Source organism: Coenobita brevimanus, chromosome 21, assembly GCF_032717465.1.
Source record: "Coenobita brevimanus isolate Jiangsu-jjx chromosome 21, ASM3271746v2, whole genome shotgun sequence".
In the NCBI taxonomy this organism is placed as follows: Eukaryota; Metazoa; Arthropoda; class Malacostraca; order Decapoda; family Coenobitidae; genus Coenobita; species Coenobita brevimanus.
The window spans coordinates 80,939-105,747 of record NC_136974.1 but is presented as its reverse complement, the minus strand read 5'-3'; the positions used below and the strand labels follow the sequence as shown (position 1 = coordinate 105,747).

Here is a 24,809-nt window from a genome sequence, read left to right as displayed (position 1 = left end):
CTCTTCTCCCTTTCTCCCATTATTTTCTTTTTTTCGCTTAGTTTTGTATTTCCTCCCTCTCTCTCATTACATCCCATCCTTTCCCATTTGCCCACACAATCCTCTCGTCCCTCCCTTCCTCCCTCCCTTCCTCCCTCCTTTCTTCCTTCCCTCTCTCCCCTTCACCCTCCTCCTTCTCCCAGCCCTACCTCTCCTTCCTTCTTTCCTTCCTTCCCTCCTCCCGGCCTGGTAGTCTATGAGCAAACTGGCCAACTGCAGTAATCTTATTATATTTTTACGTTGCTGCCTTCCCCCTCTACCTCCTTCCTTGGCTCTTTCCATCCTCCTTCCATCCAGTTTCTCTTCTCTCTCTCTCTCTTTCTCTCTCTCAACCCCCCACCTCTGTTCCACCAAAGCTCTCCTTACAACTAATTGTTTCTTCACGCGCCATTTCTCTTTCCTCCTCATATTACAGTTAGTTCTCGCCTCTCGCCCTCATTCCTTTAATTTCTTCTCTCTATTTTCCTTTCTCCTCTTGCTTCCAAATCTTCTCTATTTTTCTTGCTAAGTCCTTCCTCACCTCTTCTTCTATCCTTTCCATTCGTATTCCTTCGTTTCTCATTTCTACTACTCTCTCTCTTCTTCCTTCCCAATCTTCCACCTACACCTTCTTCTTTCCCGCTTCATTTCTTCTTCCTTCTAATTCTTCCTCATTGTTTCCTTACCCCTTCCTTCCTTCCTCACCTGCCCTTCCTTCTTCCTTCTCTTTTCTCTTTCTCTTCACTGTTCCTCCAGGTTTTCCTTCTCTACCTACCACCTTCTGTCGTCTCCTCCTACTTCTCTTCCTCCTCCTATCAAATATTTAGCACCATCTTTCAATTCCTTTTCCTCCTCTCCATCATTTCCTTTCACCTTTTCCTTCTGCGTCATTTTCTTTCCCTTCTTTCCTTCCTTCTTCCCTTCCTTCCCTCGCTCCTTCATTTCTTTTAGTATCTGCAATCCCATTCGGTAATTAATCACGACTCTTTCACATCCCTTATCTTCCTGCCTCAGTCCCTCCAAACTCCTTATTTTTCGTATCTCAATTAAACTCAGTCACAATTGAGCCAAAAGGTAACTAAAAGGCAAAAAACCGAATTAAAAAAGATAATAGCCCTTCACACCCACTAACCAAACTTCCCCGTTTTTCATAGTTTCATGAAGCTTAGTCGAGATTTTGGGCCAAGAAATGTGAAAATAAGGATGAAAAATACTGCCCTTCCTGCCCCCCCCTCCTCTCTGCAAGCCAATCTTCTCATTATTCTCGTTTTAATTTAACTCAGTCGAAATTCTGAGTAAAAAGTCTTCCCCCCCCTCTCCGCAACTCAAAATTCCCTCTTTCTCTCATTAATTAAGCAAAGTCGCAATGCGCAGTCAAGAAATAGGATAGACGAAAAAATAAGAGTAATGAAAAAGACTCCTCTTTTCACGGCGCCATTCCTGCCAGTAAATGCTCATATCGCTGGGTGTTTAGTGATTTTATTTAATTATTTTCCTTTGGCTCCAGGAGGGTTATCACTGAGTGTTTTGTTATTTCTGACCCGCTCGTTATATGGAAAGAAAAATATATGTACCGTAACGATGATGACGTTGGTGGTGGTGGTGGTGGTAATGATGATGATGATGATGATGATGATGATGATGATGATGATGATGATGACGTTGAGAAAGAAATAATAATTGTAATAACAATACTACTAATAATATAAATCATGAAACTCGGTATAAAAGATTTACGAATGATTTCAACGATTATAGAAAAAGATTTGGAACATAGTCACAAATATTTTCCGCAACATTTTTGAAAAGTCACATTTAATATATTTTTTTCCAGATTTCACGCCAGTCAGGCGATGATTGGATGCGGCGATATGTGAGCGGTGAAAAGTGAAAGTTATTCATTAAATGGTTTTTCTTTACAGGTTAACTCAAACACGGTGAAAGAGTAACTGAAAAAAAAGACAAAACAACACTGGAACACACAGCTGGAAAAACACAAAAGAAAAGAAACAAGAGAATAAGTAAAACACAAAAAGACGATGCCAATGAAATGCAAGGCGAGAAACACGAAGATAAGTCATATTTTAATCAACCCATGTAATCAAAATAACAGCAAGTGATACCGACCCAGGTGAGAACAGAAGCACAAAATAACATCGATGAACGCTAACAAGAGCAAGAACACGACTATCGAGAAAAGAAAGAATATGTTTAAAATGAACACAAGAGAATAATAACAATAATTACGTGTGGAAGACTGAGGTAATATAAAAGAAATTAACAGAAAGATAATAACAGTTTAAAGAGAATAGTGAGAGGTAGATATACATCAAAGGAAAATCAACATTGAAAATTTACAACACAGATAATATTGACACGTAAAAAAAAAAAAAAAGAAAAAAAGAAATCACCTCTACGAGTTACAAAAGCGCGAGAAGGATTCCTGGTAAGTTCTAAGAATTAAAAGGATAAATTAATTGAATACAAACCAAAGTGAGGAAATCATGAAAACCACAAGAGCATAACAACCTAAAGAGGAGGAAAATCGCGGGAATCATTAACATTTAGAAGAAATAAGTACTGGGAGGAAATAGTTACAAAGGATATTAGAAAGGATAAGTAACCGATACTAACCGATTAACAGAATCCACAAAAAGAGTCAGTCGTAATAAATAAATAAATAATGATAATAATACAAGAGCTAGCGAAGTAATGGACAGTAAATAAAAAATTAATGAAAATAATATTAGGGCTAGCAAAGTAATGGACAGGGGATTGGGTCAATTTTCTCTTACAAAACATCATACCATCAGTAATAAATCTCAAACGGTACACAAAATACCATTCATTCTTCCGTGCAATACAACAGCTCACTAATACTGGTGTTTGAGGGGCGTAAATCCAGTGAAACATACGGTAGGATAATTATGGGTACAAAACAATCCTATTAGAAGTGGTTAATACTGACAACGTGAGACACAGTGACCCTTAACTACCGACGTGAAAGAGTAATTGAACATCTGAAGGGACTGAAATGAAACTGTAATTGAACCTTTGAAGTGGTGGAAATAAAACCCAGTAATTGAACAGCTGAAGCGGTGGAAATGGAACTGTGCTGAGGCCCTGAATGTGTGTGTGGGTGATGAAGGTGTTAGCAGTGATGATAACGTGTGGGTGTGTGTAATGCAGATGCGATGATGCCAACACACAGGAACAGAGTCACACACCCCACCCTCACCCCCCTCGTCCTCGTTCTGCCGCTCCTCCTCACTCTGCTACATGGTAAGTACAGTATAACCACCGCAATTACCTCTACTTCATCCCTTACTTATCATTAAAAAAAATCGGATTCTTGCTGCTGCTGCTGCTGCTGCTAATAAATAATGATTGTGTGAGGCAGTAATTTTTCTTGCTGTTGTTGTTGTTGTTGTTGCGGTCATAGGAACTGTTGAAACTTTGTAGTAGTGATTATAGTGAAAATGCACATAGCAAATTACTTATACTAATCAGTCATCATAAAAACTCATATTCGGGGAAAAAAAGCTAGTGAGAACATTAATTGGATACGTGGTATGGTGCTGACGCCTATACCACACACACAGCACCAAAACTGTCATTTTGAAAATTATTAAACTCGCAGCAAATCTATGCACATCGTTGGAAAGATTATGAAAAAGCAGTGTTACTCAATGTTTCTCAAATTTAGTCACGATATTTATGAAAAAAAATCTGAAATGCGCCAACCCATGCAAAACAGCAAAACAACTATTAGGCCTATCTCGGAAACGAAAATCAAACAGACCTACATACATTATTGAAAGCTTATGGAACAGAAATGCAGGGTGTTCAAAAATAGCACCCCACTAGAACTAGCCTGACGGAATGTTGTCATACGGGGACGGCCCTGTCTGCTGGTATGGGCACTGTTGTTGTGGCGGTGGGAGTAGACAGTGAATAAAGGACGCAAAGTGAACACTGGTAACGCTGCGACACACGAGAAAATTACCAAATGGAGTGTATGAGCAGCGTTATATATGGACCACCCTTAGTAAATTTTTATCATATCAAAACGACAGAAGAGGGGAAAATACTGTTATCGTTATCTCCGTCACCGTACACTCAAGAAATGTGCAGCGATAGCGATGTTCACAGATGTTCAATAAGTAAAGCGTACCGTATTGGACTACATAACCAAGCCTTGGGTCTCCATACCTCTAAGTAGATAATAAAGGATTGGATCTTATCATTATTTACTTATTTATTCATTTACTTGTTTATTTTTGCTTGGGGAGATCCTTCAAAGTGAGTTAAAAATTACCAGTAATATCTTTAGTGAAATTGAGTGGTACTGAAGTTTAGGGAAGAGAAATTGTAAGAGAAGCGCGGAAGGGAAAAACAAGATACAAGGCTAAAGACGAGGAAAACATGAGGGAGGGGGGCGTGGAGCGGAAATAGGAGTGGATACAAATGGTGATGAAGCAGCCTGGAAGAACTTTTGTTTATTCAGAAACAGTCATCCTTTTTATCCCAAACCTGTCTTCGACCTATGACCTCCATTCTTTTATCTGCAGCATACGGTTAATACTGAATCTGGCTTTATTTAACTCTCGAAGGGATAACTTAAATAGGTGCCCACCTTAGGTTCCTTCTTTCTTTTTTTGCAATAATAAAACACGAACTACTATACTGCTTTTACTTTAACTTGGCCAAGATTTTCGTCCCTTTGCAGCTTACTTCACGTAGTTTAGGATCAGAAAAAGACAATGCTACGGCTCTACATCCTGCCTCTTGCACTTCAAGACTCGCATCGTATTCTGGTGGCAATCTGTTGTTACAATCAGCAGTCAACATGGATAATGGCAATTTTAGGCCAAGTTAGAATAAAAGCAGTATAGAATCGGTGTCTGTCAAGGAATTATACACTGCAGTAGGACCCTCGCACAGTCACAACTTTTTTATTCTATTGTACATCGGCATCAAAAGTCCTGTCGCCTCTCGTGCCCATCTCTCCATGGGTTTTGCAGATCAGTGTGGGTGGACTTGTTGCAGACGACGCTTACGGCATTGATCTGAGGCCTAATAAATCAATCAGTGTCTGTTGGTGCGGATTTTCCACAGTGATTTTCAAAGGGCATAGACAGAAAAGCGGGAGAGGCGACAGGACTTTTGATGGCGACTCTATCACCAGATGATTTAATAAAAAACGAAAAACTGAGTAAAGAAAGCTTGGGAATGTAAATACGGTCATCATTAACCCTCTCATGCCCGGGAAAACTCTAAGTATTTTATTTTCGTCAACCAAAGACGATTTTATTCACCTGAGTCACAAGGACCTGACAGTATTAACCAAAACAACAAGCCTGACTAACCAAAGGACCTCCTGGTGTTTTGCCCCTACTCAGCAACGATCTTCCCTCCCACCACACACCAGCCTCCCTCATAAACTCCACCGCCTTGTCCCTGCAGTGTTTATTAATAGCAATACATATTGGTGACCGTAAAGCTGCCAGAGTATTTGGGTTAATACAGTGGCCGGCAGTCTGGTGGAAATGCTGGCCTGAAAAATTATGGTTATTATATACAAGCCTCGTGTGTTGTGAAATAATCTTAATGAGGCAGCCAGAGCAGGACACGACACAGCAAATATAATGGCCTCACAATTAGTGCCATTATGCCGGGTGGTTGAAAGGTCGTAATTAGGTTCAGAGATTAAATCAGGCTAATTGTTTCTTCCTCGTTCCTTCCGACCTTACTCCATATTAGTCTTCCTCATCCCCTTCCCTTCCATCCCTGCCTTACTTCCTTTCTCTCCTATCTAGTTCTTTCTCCAATTCCACACTTTCCCTTCCCATAAGCAAGCACATGACAGGGCACACTACCAGCACTCACTTTAAATGCGCACCATGATTTTGGTCCGAACCCTAGACAAAAAAGATACGCATCGTAAGACAAGTACGCTACCGATCGAGCCACCGCAGGTCCACCGTTACTGAGCAACAGTTACTGATGACTTTATGGATCAAATATGAGGGAAACCATTTTCACCCACAAGGCCAGCGGTGTATGACAGTGGCCAAATAACAGTCGAGAACTAAGCCCCATGTTGAGATAGAAGTTACTATTAAAGTTAGGTCAAGACTAACCTCCTGATTTCTGACATATTTTTCACGAGACACGGTGTACAGTAAGAGGTGGTAGTGCAGGAGGGAGAGTTGGATAGGGGATAGGCGAAGAAAGGCAGCATGGTTTGGTAGGAAGGCAGCATGGTTTGGAAGAAAAGTATCATAGTTTGGTAGGAAGGTAGCATGGTTTGGTAGGAAGGTAGCATGGTCTGGAAGGAAGGTAGCATGGTTTGAAAAAACTGGGGAAGGGGTGTTTCGTTTCTGGTGAAGGGATGATCTCTATAAACATCATGACTTAACGAGCCACATCCTTCCCAAACTGTATACATGTACCGAGAGAGAAATAACTACCTTCCCAGTTCCGTCTGAAGAAAATTTACGACTGGCGAAATACAATGAAAACTCAGTCTCTACCAGTGTTCGTTTCACAAGGTTCGACTTTTCCGGTATGTACTGCTCAAACTTTGGGAAGACAATTATTTCTCTCTGTCTTGGACTCTCTCTCTCTCTCTCTCTCTCTCTCTCTCTCTCTCTTTCTCTCCACTACAAGAGATAAGAGCGCTGAAACCTGCTCACTGGCGATCGGTGGCGGTCGGCTGGTTGGCAAAGGATAGGTGGCACGATGGGTGGGGCTAGGAAAAAGGTGGATAACAAGGTGAGAAGGGACACCTGGGGAGGACGGAGATGGCAAAGGAAGGATGGCGGAAGGAAGAAATGGAAGAGCAGAGAAAGGAATAGAGATAAAGTGAAAAGGGATTTGATAAAAAATAGTCAGGTAAGAGATACGGTTAGGTATGGGATAGGGGAAGGATTGGCTGGGTGGGAAGGGATATATGGTTGGGCAAGGATGGCAGGCGAAGGAGAGAGTTGGGGGAGTAGACGGAGGAATGGTGAAACAGATGCAAAGGGAAGGCAAGTTATGAAACCAATATATAGGCGTAGTGTCTATGTATGAGATGCCCAGCCAGCCAGTCCCGCCACCAGCAGGATCATACCCCAACAAATGTATGATCTGGTCTTTGTTGCCGGCGTAGCTACACGTCCCTTTGATCTCAGCGCCATTACCAGACAAAATGGCTCTTTTCATCTCTTATCGTTCCCCATTCTCATTTTTTTACTGAATTTCTCTATACAGCTTTGAATGTCTGGATTTTGTAATTTCACACCGCTATCCTTTTTTTCATTACCGTCCTGTTATTTCTTTCCATCCATTTTATCGTAATGCCTGTTCAGTTCATTTATTACTACGGCATTTTTTTTTCTTACGTATTATTTATCTTCTATTAAATGTCATTGTTTGTCCTGATATATAATTAAACATTTTCAATTTTACTCTTGTTTTTTCTTCCAATCACTCTCGTCCTAATGATCACTTATTATTTTCCAATCTCGATTTCTCTTTTCTATCTTCGGTTTTCCATGACCCATGCTCACTTATTGCTCTGTTTGTTTTTCTTGCAAGTTTTCATCGCCTTTGCGTTCCATGATATTTGTTCCTCATTAGCCTACAATAATTCTGCTTGATTTTTCTGCCTTCTTTATGATTAATTCTCTCTCTCTTTCTCTCCCTCTCCCTCTCTCTCCTTTCAGGTCAGCAAACACCTGCAATTAAGCCCCCGGCCTCCAGGTAACATGATGAGGGGGGCCAAGTCAAAAAATAGGCTCCCCAGTCTTGTTTTTATTCCACTGGTCTCATTTATAAAGAAACCTAATTAATTTTTACTAATTTACGAAGAAACCTAATTAATGTCTACCAATTTATAAAGAAACCTAATCAATCTTTACCAATTTATAAAGAAACCTAATCAATTTTTACCAGTTTATAAAGAAACCTAATTAATTTTTGCCGATTTATAAAGAAACCTAATTAATTATTCAAACAAATTTCCATAACAGGTTACGAATTATCAAAGACTCTCAATTTATCGTGTTTTATCAGTTTAAATATTCGTCCCAAAATTAGGGTAAGTTTCTGAATATCTTTTCTTTTTCTTTTTTTCTCTTATTCAAGGAGTCAAAATTTATAAGGATCCAAATTTTTCGAGAAACAGAAAATCCATAGCAGCTAAATATTACCAAAGATCGCTTTCCTCTTTGTGTTTCATCTCTATTATTCCTCCAAAAATAATCTCCACTTTTATTTTTTTTTTAATATTTCAGGGGCTGCGATTACAAAGGAGCCTAACCAAATTTTAAGAGCAACACATTTCTATAACACCCACTACTGCTGCTACTACTACTACTACTATTACTACTACTACTACTACCACCAATACCACTACCACTACTACCACTAATACTGGTACTATTATAATTACTACTACTACTACTACTATTATTATTATTATTATCATTATTGTTATTAGCGTATTGGGCAAGTTTAATATTCACTACACCATTTTCATTCTAACTTGGCCTAAAATTACCATCTCTACACCTTGAATACTGAGCTGTGAAAATAGATTTATGCTTGAATATGATGCTAGTCACGAAGAGGTGCTATAGGAAGGAGATAGTAATAGCACTGCCGTTTTCTACCACTGAGAAACGTGAAATAATCAGCGAAAGGACGAAAATCTGGGCCAGGTTAAGATGAAGAGAGTATAGTTGGGCTGTGAAGTCTCAGGCAACTATGTGACTGACGGAATAAACAAGAATTAATTGAAAAGAAATCGGCAAAGGAAAGTTCGTATTTTATTATTATCATTCATTAGTTTTTTATTTTTTCTATATGAGAGAAGATGGAAGTAAAAGAAAGGAATCTTATCTTTAACTTATGCTAAAGAAAGGATCAATTTCTTTTTCCCATTCTGACACTGTAATGCTCATCATAGAGTGCTCACTGTAATCTAAAATACTCACCGTAATTAGGATGTTCAGTGTCTCGTAGCTACGTGAGTACAGGTAAGAATAGTAACATGGAATCTCACTCAAAACTCAAGCTTAGGAAATTTTATGAATATGGCTGGAGGGCAGACGAGGCTGGGTATTGATTACACACACACAGGACAAACACCATGATGAGGCGCACTGCTGAGGAAAAAGAGGGATTTCTTTCTCCCACCCACTACCTGAACGCCATTTCTGTTTTATTTTTGCAGAGAGAGAGAGAGAGAGAGAGAGAGAGAGAGAGATTTAAAGGATGTCATTATTATCCTTGCAGTGGGGAGAAAAAATAAAAGAGAGAGATTTATTTAACCCAGTCAATCTCAGGACTTTATTTTCCGTCTTATCCTTGAACTGGGGAGGGAAAAGAATGAATTTATTAAACCATCCAACGCCTGGACGTCACTTTTATTTTTTCTGATGTCATTTTTCTTTCTTGCATTTTCTTGACGATCCTGTTTATCTTCAGGAAGGTCTCTCGTGCTGGATGGGTTGATGAAAGTTCCATCTAATCCCTTCAGTTTGAAAAATGTCTCTTAAATAGAAAAAAATCGCCTATATACGTGAACATTTATGCTTGCAGATCATTAACCATCCTATCAACCTTTTATTTATTTATTTGTCTATATTTTTTACGGCAGCTCTACAGGGATAAATTATAACTGACATCCTCTGGCTAAAGGGATTAACTGAGGAGACTGGGAGACAGGCAGCAGAACTGATTTAGCCAATTCGACGCTTAAAAAGAAGCTCTCGACCTTCAACCCGCGTCACGGAGGATGGGGGAGGGGGGGCAAAAAGGTGGGCTGGTACGATAGCGTATAGGAAGGAATGGCTGATAACTAACGCAGGCTAACTAATGATAATAATAATAATAATAATAATAATAATGATAATAATTTACTGATATATAGTGGGTAATGCATGACGGAGGAAAGTAATAGGTTAGCACAGTGTGGCAGCGCAGTCACTCCCTTTAATATGAAGACGTTTTTAATAGTTCATTATTACTACTACTGTGCAGCCTCGTTCTCTAAAGGAGGGACTCTTGAACCTGGAGAAACTATAGATGGCCTTCAATAAACTCCCTGGATACTGGCCTTTCCCAAGTTTAATAACAAGTGGAAGGCGCAACAATAAACTAAACACAAAAACAGGATTCAATGGTTTAACAGACGAAAGAGAAAAATACTGGACAGCGGAAGGATTTATGAGGGAGGGCGACTGGAAGCGGCGTGAGGGCGAAGACGATGAGCTGAGGAATAGACTCGGAAGCAGTTTTATCTGTCATCCCGGATAACTTTGGGGTCCTGTGCGTTGCAATAAAGATCTGTATCTGTACGTGAGGTTTACTGCAGGACCGCATATACTCCTTGGAGAGAATGATAACCAAAATTCATCCTTCCCAATGCTGGCAAAGAACGAATCGGTAATGGGTGTCAGTGGTAACGTCAATGCATATGAAAGTCCAAGTGCTGAAGTAAATTTCGTCAGATATGACAGGGTTCATATGCAAATATACGAAAGGTCATACTACAAGCACCCAGTTCAAATATTCGTGAAACAAACTCATGACACACGAAAATAGCGAGACGAACAGCCTACCACTGAGGCACCCTGGCTTAGGCAATACACTGTAGACAGATACAGACAAATATATACAAAATGAAATATAACAAAAATCTAAAACCATACAGAGGCAGGTTGATACACGCAGCTAAAGATATATATCGGCGCGTCAATAACAATGCAAACAGAGATAAACATGCCGAGAGGAAAATATCTACACAAGCTGAAAGACACAAATGAGCTAATCAACGGAGGCAAAATTCTCGTACCATCCGACAGCCATAAATAATTAGGTTAAGGCGGGGAAAAAAGAGTAAATTGGAAAAAAAAAAAAGGGAGAGAAAAGGGCAGCGTTAATTTGCCGGAGGGATAATGAGCCATCAGGCGGAAATTATCGGGGAAAATGTTGTCTTGTATGGCAGGGGTTGGGGGGAGGGAGGGGGGAAGCAGGGAGGCCAGAATATTGAAGAGAGAGAGAGAGAGAGAGAGAGAGAGAGAGAGAGAGAGAGAGAGAGAGAGAGAGAGAGAGAGAGAGAGAGAGAGAGAGAGAAATCCTAAACTCCAGCCAACTGTGAGCAAGAAATTCTAGACGGTGCCCGAGAGAATTCAGTGCTCTTACATGCAACATTGTATTTCTGTTTGTTCACTCCGAAGCGCTTCGAATTTCTGATGTTTTATTTATTTCTCAAGCGATATTTATTTCTCAAACGATAAATGGTATATATGTTACTCTGTATTCGTTTAGGGATTACAGTTCAGTTTTAATACATGTATATCACGTGTTTGGTTTTTATGCATGAACGCTGCTGATGAAGAAATTGCATGTAAGTATGTATGTATGTATGTATGCGTGTATGTACAGGTATGCACGTATGTGTGTATGTGTCTCCAAGGCGATAAGAAGCCATAGAATGACAGTCGACAATGAATTATCCATTTAAATGAGGAACAAACAAGCAAACCAAAATCGATGTCAGATGCAGACGCCTAAACACACTGCCTTTGTCTGACTTGCAAGAAAGAGATGGCAGAACATTACTCCAGAATTGGCACCCACGACTGACTGAGAACAACTCTTAACTCTTGCAATCCCGAAGGACAGAAAAGAATGTGTGTGTGTGTGTGTGTGTGTGTGTGTGTGTGTGTGTGTGTGTGTGTAGCAAGATGGGTGTGCTTCGTATCCGTCGTCATGAGGGAGGGATGGGAAAGAAAAAAATCAGATCAGTGACCACAGTAGTACTAACAGAAAAGACAAACAGTTTTTGTGGGCGTATGTGTTGCAACCGTTCCCTTACACCACACACACACACACACACACACACACACACACACACACACACACACACACACACACACACACACACACACACACACACACACACACACACACACACACACACACACACACACACACACACACACACTCACACACACACACACACACACACACACACACACACACACACACACACACACACACACACACACACACACACACACACACACACACACACACACACACACACACACACACACACACACACACACACACACACACACACACACACACACACACACACACACACACACACACACACACACACACACACACACACACACACACACACACACACACACACACACACACACACACACACACACACACACACACACACACACACACACACACACACACACACACACACACACACACACACACACACACACACACACACACACACACACACACACACACACACACACACACACACACACACACACACACACACACACACACACACACACACACACACACACACACACACACACACACACACACACACACACACACACACACACACACACACACACACACACACACACACACACACACACACACACACACACACACACACACACACACACACACACACACACACACACACACACACACACACACACACACACACACACACACACACACACACACACACACACACACACACACACACACACACACACACACACACACACACACACACACACACACACACACACACACACACACACACACACACACACACACACACACACACACACACACACACACACACACACACACACACACACACACACACACACACACACACACACACACACACACACACACACACACACACACACACACACACACACACACACACACACACACACACACACACACACACACACACACACACACACACACACACACACACACACACACACACACACACACACACACACACACACACACACACACACACACACACACACACACACACACACACACACACACACACACACACACACACACACACACACACACACACACACACACACACACACACACACACACACACACACACACACACACACACACACACACACACACACACACACACACACACACACACACACACAATTAGCTGCACTACGCAGATGGACGAATTTTACAACGTGGGCAAAGAAAACATGGAGATTTAGAAATTATCCAGGAAAAATTAGACACACGAGAAAACAGGAAGCCTTGGCTCCACTTTTCCTACAAGAGTGTTCCATGCAGACCACCTCATGTATGAAATGTTTGCGTATAATGTCTCTGTTCGGTCGGCAAATGTGAATTTTATAGAATACAGGGAGTCGGCTCAGCAGCAACGGAGAAGTTGATATTGAACGATGTGAGCTGAATCAGACCCGTAAACAGATTTGTAAGGGGAGAAAGTGGAGAGAGGGATAGGAAAAGAGGGGTGGAGTGGGGTGGTGTGAGGTGAGGGGTGAAGGGTGTGGTGAGGGTGGTAAGGTAAGACAGAATTAGGGGGTAGGGAAAGGGGTGGGGTGAGGTGCCAGAGGTGAAGGGAATTATGAATGAGGTGAGGTGGAGTTGTGGAAGGGGTAGAGTGAAAGAAAGGGATGAGGTGAGAGGGGTGAAGAAGAGTGGGGTGAGGGGTGGAGTGCGGGAAGAACCCTTCACCTTTAACTTGGGCTGAGTGGGAAGTGAGAGGGGAAGACCCAAGAGAGGAAAATGGAAGTAGGAAAATAATGAGATAAAAGACTGGTAAATGGGGAGGGAAAAACATGCAGTGGGGGATATTATGAGGCAGGAAAACAATGGGGTGGATGAAACTAAAGAATGGGGAATATTATAAAGTGGTGATTATGGGATGGAGACAATTAAGCGAGGCGGGAAATTATGGGGTAATGAAAATAATAATGTGGGGTAATTACGAGAAGGGAGGAATTACGAGTTAGCACAAATTATGGCGTGGGGAAACTAATAGGCCTGGTTATAACTATGGCAAAAAGTTATGAGGTGGGGGAAATTAAGAGATGGGGAATTTATGAGACAGAGATACTTACAAACACAGTCGCTTTATTATCACTGTGTTATATATATATGTAAGTATGTACATATCTGACAACTACACAAACGAAATGGGGAATCATGAGTGAGATAATCTTGAGGAACAGAAACTCAGGGAATTCGAGAAGAGGATGAAAACTGGAAAATTAAGCCTAAGGAAAACGAGAGAGATGAAGTGGGGAAATTATGCAGCGCAAATTTATCCTTTCCACTAAAAGCACCATCCGCTTGGAAATTAGGACAAATGTGGAGAGAGAGAGAGAGAGAGAGAGAGAGAGAGAGATGAAAGAAGGACCTACCACAACCTTACAAAGACAGAGGTGAAAGTAAACATGGTTCATCACTGCGACGATCTGAACACGCAGGATCGTATGCTTACTGGATCTGGAGATTTCGTAACATCTCTTGCTTAGCGATTTATTCTGAGCAGTTCACCTCAATATCCTCTTGTATGTTATTTATTTAAACTACGTCGATATTAAAGAGATATAATTAACATACAAGAGTATACTAAAGTGGAATAAGTAAATTACGGTAATTCGTCAAGCGAGAGGTGGTAAGAAGACATCAAAGACACCTAAAATTTGGCTGTAATCAGACCATGCAGACCTCACACGCCAGCCCATCACACCCAGCAGCCCATCACACCCAGCAGCCCATCACACCCAGCAGCCCAGCAGCCCATCACACCCAGCAGCCCATCACACCCAGCAGCCCATCACACCCACCAGCCCATCACACCCACCAGCCCATCACACCCACCAGCCCATCACTACCACACAGACTGGACAAACAAATAATTTTATATTGGCCTGACTAACGTTTCATATTAGGGATGGTCTGTGTTCCAGTTGTTCCCTTGGTCATGTGTTGCGTAATAATAATGATAATAATAATAATAATAATAATAATAATAATAATAATAATAATAATAATACGAATAAGAATAATAATAACAACAACAACTACTACTACTACTACTGCTACTACTGCTACCACTACTACTACTACACTATCACCTAAAGTAACCATACTAAGCAAGGCTGTTAAATTAATAGTTCTCGCTTTTTAACCTCCTTAATAATAAACAGCAATCAGCATACCCGACACAGATCCCAGAACTACCCACCTCTTGACTGATCAGGCTATTCTTTGGCTGATGGCGAGTGAAAATTGCTATATCAACATGGACTCAATTCTCAGCCGTTCAGGAGTTACAATTTTGATGGCTTTATGGGTGTACTACGAGATTTTCCCCCATAAGAAGATCAGTATATAGTTTCTTGGCAGCCGGGAATTAGAACATGTTGATACGGCATATTTCCTTCACAAGTACTCAGAGAATAACCTGATGTTTGTCTTATATCTCGCAAGACTCTATGTTTGACCAAATTAAGAACGTGATGGAACTTTACCTTTTCAGTGCAACGGTGTCTTCTTTTGTTTATATTGCTACCTAGAGATTAGTCTACTCAGCTTAGGGAAAGATCTCTCATACTAAAGAGGTTACTGTTCCGTCTAATCCCTCCACATGGATTCTATACTTGATTCTCTGTAACAACAACAACAACGACAGCAACAACAAAGTCCCAGAATGCATTGTTCCAGGGGAGAGAGTAAACAAGACTATTTTTACTCTAAGGTATTTCACCGTGCCAGGCAATACATCTTGCAGTGTCATTAGTGTGGTTCATTAATCTTGGCTTTATCTTGTCCCTTCAGGCTCAGCGGAGGCGACGACCAGGGCACGACACCAGAGCGACACCCACCGCCACCACGACGACCACCACCGCACCCACCACTCCTATCAGCACCATCCCTATAAAGAAGTCCAGCACAGCAAGGACGACCACTACCCTTATCAACACGATTCATATAAACAATTTGCACACACTAAGGATGAACCCAGCAACCACCCCTATCAACACGACCTATACAAACAAGTCCCCCACACGCCTAAAGACCCATACACCCAGGATGTCCCCTACACTCACGACGACTCCTACGATGAAAACGGGTCGTACGAAGAGGACGACACGTATCAGAAGGAAGCCATTTACAAGACAGAAGAGGACCCTTACCAAAAGAAGGGTAACTATCACCAAGACGGGTTGTTTCAGCTCCCCGTCCCTCTATCACCACCTAAAACCCACCACCACCACCTGCTGCCACAACCCATCCCAAGCCCCATCAAGATAGATTTCAACAACGCCTCGTCACTATCAGCCTACGAGGAGCTCAAAGCGAGGGGGACGTACCTAATAGGGAATGGCCACGGGTACCTCCAACCCCCGAGGACCTGGACGGCAGAACCCAGGCAGGACTACGACGACACCACCACCAGAGACCCGGCCATCCCACAGAACCCTGAGGGACTGAAGAACCCGTCCCTGCTGGTGGGGCCCTGGGAGGAGGAGCCCACCGTCAGGATCACCAACGCCGTCTTTCAGTGAGTTTAGAGCCTTTGTTTACACCTTGCACCATTATCATTAATGCTGGAGAGGGATGCCTACACATGGTGACATCGATATGTCCGGGAGGCTCCGCTGCCCGTTTAGACAAACGTCCCTCAACTCTTCTCCTTACCTTCTGAAAGAAGTGGGGTTGTTTGCAGGAGAAAGACAACTTCATTCTGTAGTCAACTGGGTTTACTTTCCTATGAGCCAGGGGCCCATAACATACATCATCATCACCGTGTGTATGTGTGTGTGTGTGTGTGTGTGTTTTATTTACTTCATATATCTGTTTTAGAAACTTTATGTCATCAGCATCATTAGTTGTTTTTACTAAGGTAACTACTATATCACAAACATCATCTACCCATCTGGATACTGTATGTCTATCCCTCAATATCTAACCGTCTACTAAGCCACTCGTGGACCTGAACTGACGAAAGCACGACCTAATCTGACCTAACCTAACTGTCCCTGAAAGAACCTTCACCTGAGTAGGTCTGAAGGAAGGTACAGTATCTGGAGTCAGGTGAAAGTATCGAAATTCATTTAAAATGGTCTGAACTAACCCTGGACCAATATTCCCTCTTATTACGACACAGGAATACAAGGGCTCATTTTGCCGAGAGACAGTAATACCAGACGGCGGCTGCGGCTAACGATTATGCCTGCGAAATGAAGGTGACTTACACGCTCTACAAACATCCCTGCTCTTCCTTAACATCCTTTTACCTTCGCTTTTCAGATTTTTTTTTTTTAACTTTAGATGAAATTTCTTCTTTCTCTCACATTCATTTTTTCGTTCATAAAAATAACTCTCCGTTCTACCTCCTCTTTTATTAACTTTTAATATAGTGACGTCTCTCTTTTTCTCAAGCGATTTTATTTAACTCAGGAACGGCCTATATTTATGAAAGGAAATCTAATTCATCAAGTTCAAAAAATATCTCATTACATGAATAAAATCGTCTGTAGGAAGCAATAATACACTAAAAATGGGTATAGTTGTACTGAAGGGGATTCTTTCTTCCTAGACATCCTCCTCTTTTTTTTCTTCTACTAGTTCGTCAAAGATCCCCACTTGACACCCCTCACCTCTCTACCTCCTCCCCACCTTTCACTCTAGTAGTTCTCTCTCTCTCTCTCTCTCTCTCCTTAAAAGATCTCTTCCTCCTCATTCCTCCCTCCTCTATCTCTGCCAATGGCCAATTCTTCTCTCATCCTCATTTCCATTAGGCCCGCCCCTCCTCTTTACGACCCCCACAACCCTCCTCCTCCTCTCCCTTCTTCTCCTCTCCCTCCTTCCTTCTTTCTCTCTCCTCTCCAAAAGTATATCAGTGTCCGTTTCAGTGTCATTGAATGAGGGAAGTGCCCGTGTTACTGTAGTTAGTATCAATGTCAGCCTCTGAGATGCCAGAGTCAGTGAAATCACTAACAATCAGTGTAATGTCAGTGTCAGCGAGGTCAATGTCAGTGCCGTTCGGGTCAGTAGTAGTGGCGTTAGTGTCACTGTCAGTGTTGGCAACAGTGACGTGGAGTTAGTGTTTCTGACGTTAGTGCCAGTGTCTAACATTAGTGTCAATGCCAGTGAGGCCAGAGTCAATGAGGTGTTAAAGGGACTGGCTTATTAAGTTTCCCGGCCCAGATTCGTCACTTCATTACCTATCCTCTCCACCTTCTACACCTGCCTGGTACCTCACTACCCATACCACCTACCTTCTACTCCTGCCTTGTCCATCACCACCCAACCTACCCACCTCCTACCCCTGCTTTTTCTCTCCCTACCTATCCTACCTTCCCCCTGTTCAAATACTTTGCTACCTACCTCCTGAACCAATTACCTGTGTCCCCCAGCCGCCCTACTACCTGCGTATCCTCTTACCCATCATCCTGACTACCACTGCTTCCCTCATACAAGTGTTCTATCTGACTTTGGTGGTAGAACCGTGGCAAAGTAGCTGACTGTTATCCTTGCTGTCCAGGGGTGTCATGTCTGGTGATGCAGGTATCAGTTTTAACCCTTCCATTATGATGACGTACATTTTTTTTTAACTCCTGTTTCCCCCAGACGTTTTCAGATAATTTAGGAAAGCTCTTTCGTATTGAAGGGATCTCAGACGCGGCATCAAACCTCTCTCGCTCAGAAGGTCTCAATCTGAATAAAACAGTTTGGTGGCAGTGTGAATACACAAACAGATGCACCGCTGGACTGAAGGAGTTGAGAACTTCAATACAACTTTTGTTCCTTTAGCATCAACACACCAGCACTGAATCAACAAACACCCGTATCGACCACATCGGCTACGATACCCATGTCGTGCCAGCAAAACCGCCTGTCACCGTTAACTGCCAGCTGGCATAACCCTAAGCCGTCATAGCCATGAGTAATATAACAGTAGAAATGGCCCATTATCTTCCTTCCTGACCCAGTTACCAACAAATTGGCCCATTCATACATTTAAGCTGCCTCAGGTCCCTGCAGGGTATTTATATTCATTCCGGTTTAAACAGGTCAAGCTGGGACCATGCACACCAGGTCACAGCTAACGTGGTACAGTTGTTAGAACCAATTTGGTCATTCCACGCCAGTCCAGAATCATTCAGATCCAACTTAATTAAATCGTTTCAGGTCTTTTGCTTAGCGACAGATAGTGTTAGGTTATCCTTGTTTTAAGGCCTGTACCAAAAATCATTACTACTGCTGCAATAGCTTTCGAGATACGAACTTTTGGACATAAGGAAAAAAATCAAAGTGATACAGTATGACCATCAAAGAAATCACTCAGTATAAAATATTAATGTAGCATCAGGTTTTGAAATCAAAGTCTGATGCCATGTGCAAAACTGCAGTCTGATTGTTCCTATGGTTAGTGAAGAACTGAATGTTCGGCGTGAAAAAAGAAAAGAAAAGAAAAAGCGAGGTGGACAGAAAAAAGTGTGTAGCATGGACTGGGTGGTGAGGAAGGGTAGGTTGAGGACCCCTGTGAATACGGTTGTGGGCTATGTGGGGCGTCACTGGCGGTGGGGAAATTTGGGGTAGAATTCTCTTGTTAAGGGAGGCGGCAGAAAATGATGGATGTAGCCTAGGCAGAAAGAATGGACAGGATGAACGCGGATGGGAAAGTAGTAACGCTGGCCCTAATACCGTGTCAAAAAAATCATGGAATACTGGAAGGTCTGCACTTTCCTGACCCTTTCAATCCGATGAGGTTGTTTTATTCGTGCTACCGTCATATGACTACTCAACTTAGGACATACCCCTAGCAGAGAATGGGTGAATGAATGCAGTATTTAATTCCTTCACTTCGAGAACTTCCTCTGAAGCTGAATGGTATGGATTGGTGATTGCAGTAACATAAAATAAGCCATCAGAGTGAAGTGGTTACGATCAATCCCTTCAAATCTGACAGAAAGAAAGAAAGAAGAAAAACGTTACTTCAGTGTCGTATAGAAGTAAACTGTGATATTAGAAAATTAAGAAGTGACTGGCTAATTGCTCAGTTAATTTTTAAGGGTCTAGGGAGCTTTCTAGCACCCATTCTTGAGCGATTTGTTTTACATATTACACCTTACTTTTTTCCTTACATATAACTCTGAAATACTGAAATAGTCTGTATTTAACATCAGTGACGTTGAGACAGGCGTACAATATACAAAAGTAAATTGGTAAGGAAGAGGCGTTAGACGACCTGCTGTGCTGACGCGAATATGGTGTTCAGGATGTCACACAGAAACTCTCCTTACCCTTCAACTGGTACAAGTTGTTCTAGAAGACTAAATGTAACTGTTAAGAAAGTTTGATGCCAGAAATATTACACATGCTCGGCCGACTGGTCACGAATGTTCTGAGGAGTACGTATAAAATTAATTCTTACCATTCAACGTACGTACACAGGCTGCCCTACCCACCCTACTCACAGCCTGTCCCCCCCCTACCAATCTCTGTGAGCCTGTGGCATGACGTGACTGCCCAGTAATTACCACTACACGAAACCCAACAAAAACACATCAAACAACCACGGAATAATGCAATTACTGCTACCATAATTCACGAGCTGCTGGGATCCAAAAACCAGGTACAGGTACGAATATTCTTACCTTTTACAAGTTACTGTGGACTACGACGAGCTGTTCTATGGGTGTGTATAATATGTAGTGGATGGAAGGAGAAGATACTGTGGTGTTGGCATATGTGTGGGCAAGACAATCCACCAACACACAAGTAACAACACCTTCCTACACACAAGCACGACACTCGCCTGAAAAAAAAAAAAAAATAAAACCAGTTAATTTACCAGCTAACAGTACACAATGAGGCGTTGATGTTGGTGGTCGCTATATGAATTATAATTACAATATCATTTTTAACATGATAAAGAGGAGCGGAAAATATCATCACTGGGCTGTTTCCTAAGTTTTGTAAAGTGGTATCACAAGTAGGCAATGTTACTGTTTTCCACATTGAAAAAAAAAAAAAAAAAAAGTCTCTCCCCATTATAGGCTGAGGATAGAGAGACGGGCAGAGCGTTGCTGGACGTAGCTAGAGAAAGAAGTGAAGGTTTGGGGGAACAGGTGGACAATGAAAGGAAGAGTGTGATATGAAGAGATGGGTGGTTTACCGGTACCGAATATGTTCAGGAGGGTAATAGGGGGGATTAAAGAAGGTACTATATAAACACACACACACACACACACACACACACACACACACACACACACACACACACACACCACTGAACCACACACACACCACTGAACTTCCTGGGATCACTCCGTTTTCCAATTACCTTTATTCATATACATCTCTTTTCTGCACCAAAGCGCTTACACTACTCCAGGTGCATGACACTTGATCCACACATCTCCCAAACACTACATACACAACCCTTTTCATCACGCACTAGATACTACGCCACCCCTCTCACCTTACAGATTTATCACCATCTTTCCATATACTGTTCCTCTCCCGCAATACTCGGCAATTTGTGACGCGACATTCACTCACCTCAATCACCTTTACTTATATACAGGGGTGGAATTACAGCCATCTCACATACCACTGGTAAAGCTCCACTGATTCAGGCTTTAAAACACGTATCTCATAACCACTTCACTGCACTCTCTCCACTTGACCATTCTTGCATATCCTGCACCTTATCGACATCTGCTGACTTCCTATTATTCAATCTAATATTCTTAACTTCTGGTGCTGAAAATATAAGGCACCTGCTTGAACACCAAACAACGGATTTATGTTCATCACTACCTTACTGTATCATTCCCGTTTATCTGTTCTTTAATATAATCTTTCCAGTTGTCCTTTACGTCTTCTCCATTCGTCAACTCTACTCCAGTTTCGCCCCTTACATTATTCTGCATTTCATTCCACCTCTTCAGCCCGAGGACGCATTTTTTTTTTTTAAATTCCTACCACGTTTAGACAAATTTACTATAAAGGGAGACTACAAACCTGAGATGTCTGATAAGGAGTTCATTAATCCCTTCAACATCAGGGGCCTTAATATAAATAAATTCGACTGGAGGTAGAATGAATAAAAGAGGTCACCGCACTGACCAGGTTAAGACACTGACCTGCTTCAGACACTTACACTGATTTGCCCCACATTTTTTATTTATTCGCTCTCTGACCTAACTTATAAATCAAAAACATTTCTTGCCCTTAATAGCTACATTCCTCTTGTTTATCTTCCTTTCTTGCCCTCACTTCACGTCGTCCATTGCTCTTTCTACTTTCACGTCCCACCATATTTTATTTATCTATCAATTCATTTTTTATTACCAGTTGACACCCTTACCATAAATCAACTGTAGCACAACAAAAAACAATGATAAACAGTATAACTCTCATCACACGTCTGCTGCCTAACAAGGGACTCACACACTCCTCCCTAGAATAACATCTTTCCTATTTTATTCATGCTACCCTTGGACAGTTTTTAAAGTTTGGAAAGCCCTCGCGTACTGATGGGGTGAATGAAGGCTATATTTAACCCCTCAAATTAGTAAAGTCTCTCCTAAGCTTAATAAAATCGTCTGGAAATAGGAGTTAAACATAAAAATTAATCCTGGGACGATGAGGTTACAGGTTCCTGTCTGAAATTGATCACTGCAGTTAATCTGGGTGATGGACGGTTTCGGTAAAAATGTGTATGTATTATATAGCTATAATCTGAGCGTTCATGTCAGCAGTGTGCGATGACTGGCCCTTTCTGTCTCTATGTGAACAAATGTATTCCAAATAATTTCAAACTTTTACAATGAAAAAGGCGAACGAGTCTGATATTTGCATAATTATTAATCAAGCAACACATTTTCAGGATTTAGTGTGCTTTCATTTTGTGTATAAACAGCTATCGGTGCTAATGAATTTTGTCAGATAATCAACTTGTTCATTATTTACAGCAACAGCAACAATGAAACAACGGCTGAGAAAATGCAAAATGTTGTTTCTCAGTAATAATAATAATAATAATAATAATAATAATAATAATAATAATAATAAATACTACTACCACTACTGCTGCTGGTGCTACTACTACTACTACTACTACTACTACTAATCATCATCATCATCATCATCATAATCATCATCATCATCCGGACCTCCTTTCCCAACCTAGGGCAGGGTAAGGGTTAGTAATAATAATAATAATAATAATAAATGGAGCTATGTCAAGATTTATTACACCTCAGCATTATCTTGTATGCTATTATATTGTTTTAATGTCGACATAATTCGCACCATTAAAAAAGAAGAGGCTATTAAAGGGTAGCATGCAAACTGAATCGCTTAAGAAAATACACTACGAAGCTTCTTCCGTCACTTAGAAGACACCCTAAAAGAATAGCGAAGACTGTTTATCACTTCCGTACAGGAATGGTCGGTACCGCAACAGGGAGTCATTTTAATCCTTTCAGTACGATGACGGACTTTTCAATTCTCACCACAACCAGATGATTTTATTCAGCGTAAGAAAGGCGACTGGTGGTGATGAAATTAGGAAAAAAATCGATTAACTCCTGAGCTGTCTCCTTAGCTGGATAAAATCGTCTGGAAACTACACGTCCTCGGGCTGAAGGAGTTAACATCTTCCTAGTTCTGTCTGCAGGTTATTTAGACGCAAAGAAATGGCCCGTCTTAATCAGTACTAGCCTAATGTCTTTCAAGGATGTTTTGAGTTTCTCCAAGACGTGTTCATTAAATTTTTGGAAAGCTTTTTACCTGTTCAGTACGAAAACATTTTAATTTCACTCCTGCTTCTGACGATTATTTTCATTTTTGGACAGTCTCTCATTCTTAAGGGTATAATGAAGGCTATATCTAATTCCTGAAGTTCAATGTCTCTCCTAAACTGAATTTATCGTCTGGAGAGAGAGAGAGAGAGAGAGAGAGAGAGAGAGAGAGAGAGAGAGAGAGAGAGAGAGAGAGAGAGAGAGAGAGAGAGAGAGAGAGAGAGAGAGAGAGAGAGAGACGCCCTCAGCGATGGGTTTTGCGTAATTCTCTAACTGTAACATATAACGTGTAAGTATAACCACACAGCGTATATCTATAATGTGAGTGTAATACATACCCTAATGTGTATATATAAGGCGCAAAATATAAGGATAATAATGTGTAAGCATAACCGTATCTGTTAATATACCGTGTCAGTGTCTGGGTATTAGGTGTAAGTATAACCTTATGTGTTAATATAAAAAGTATCAGTGTTTGGGTATAAAGTGTAAGTATATCAGCATAATGTGTACGTATTAACAGCATACATTGAAAATATACTGTGTTGTGTTGCAGGGGTTTGAACGGCAGTGTGGTGGAGGCCCAGTCAGGCACCACAGCCAAAATACCCTGCGTCATACTCAACAGGGCAGATCATGAGATGGTGAGTGAGGAGGGAGGGACGAAGGTTGGCTGGGAGAGAGAGAGAGGGAAGGAGGAGGTTTACAGGGAGAGACTGGTGAGCTGTGTTAGAAGAGGGGGGAGGGAGTGAGAGAATGTCAGGTGAAATGGTGAAAGTGTAGAAAGGATTTTGTGGAACTAGGATTGGTGAAAAAGTTAAGGGAAGGGAAAGAAAGATCGACAAGCAAGGAGTGTGTGTGGGCGGACGAAATGGTGGACGTAAAGAAAGGAATGATGATGGGAGATGAATAGGTTGGTACTGTAATAACCGCAGCTGGAATAAGTATGGCCACGAGAGGATGAGTGTTGGGCGTGGGGGAGGGGTGAGTCGGGGTGTAGGGTGAGGGTGTATCAGTATGGAGGGAGTGGGGAAAGTACAGAGAGGAACTTAATATTTGTCATTGTTAATCAGGCCCTATGTAACTATTAATGGGCATCAAATA

At 41.6% G+C, this 24,809-nt stretch overlaps 1 protein-coding gene across 1 annotated transcript in view; it reads left to right on the top strand.

Annotated features, from left to right (window-relative positions):
* Positions 1 to 3,178: 3,178 nt before the first annotated feature.
* LOC145392044 (uncharacterized) overlaps positions 3,179 to 24,809 on the top strand; it is a 32,491-nt gene continuing 10,860 nt past the window's right edge. The window contains exons 1-3 of the mRNA XM_080266501.1: positions 3,179 to 3,300; positions 15,721 to 16,447; positions 24,262 to 24,349. Of these exons, the coding sequence (XP_080122627.1) occupies positions 3,213 to 3,300; positions 15,721 to 16,447; positions 24,262 to 24,349 (903 nt within the window). The 5' untranslated portion in view covers positions 3,179 to 3,212. The remainder of the gene's footprint in view (positions 3,301 to 15,720; positions 16,448 to 24,261; positions 24,350 to 24,809) is intronic.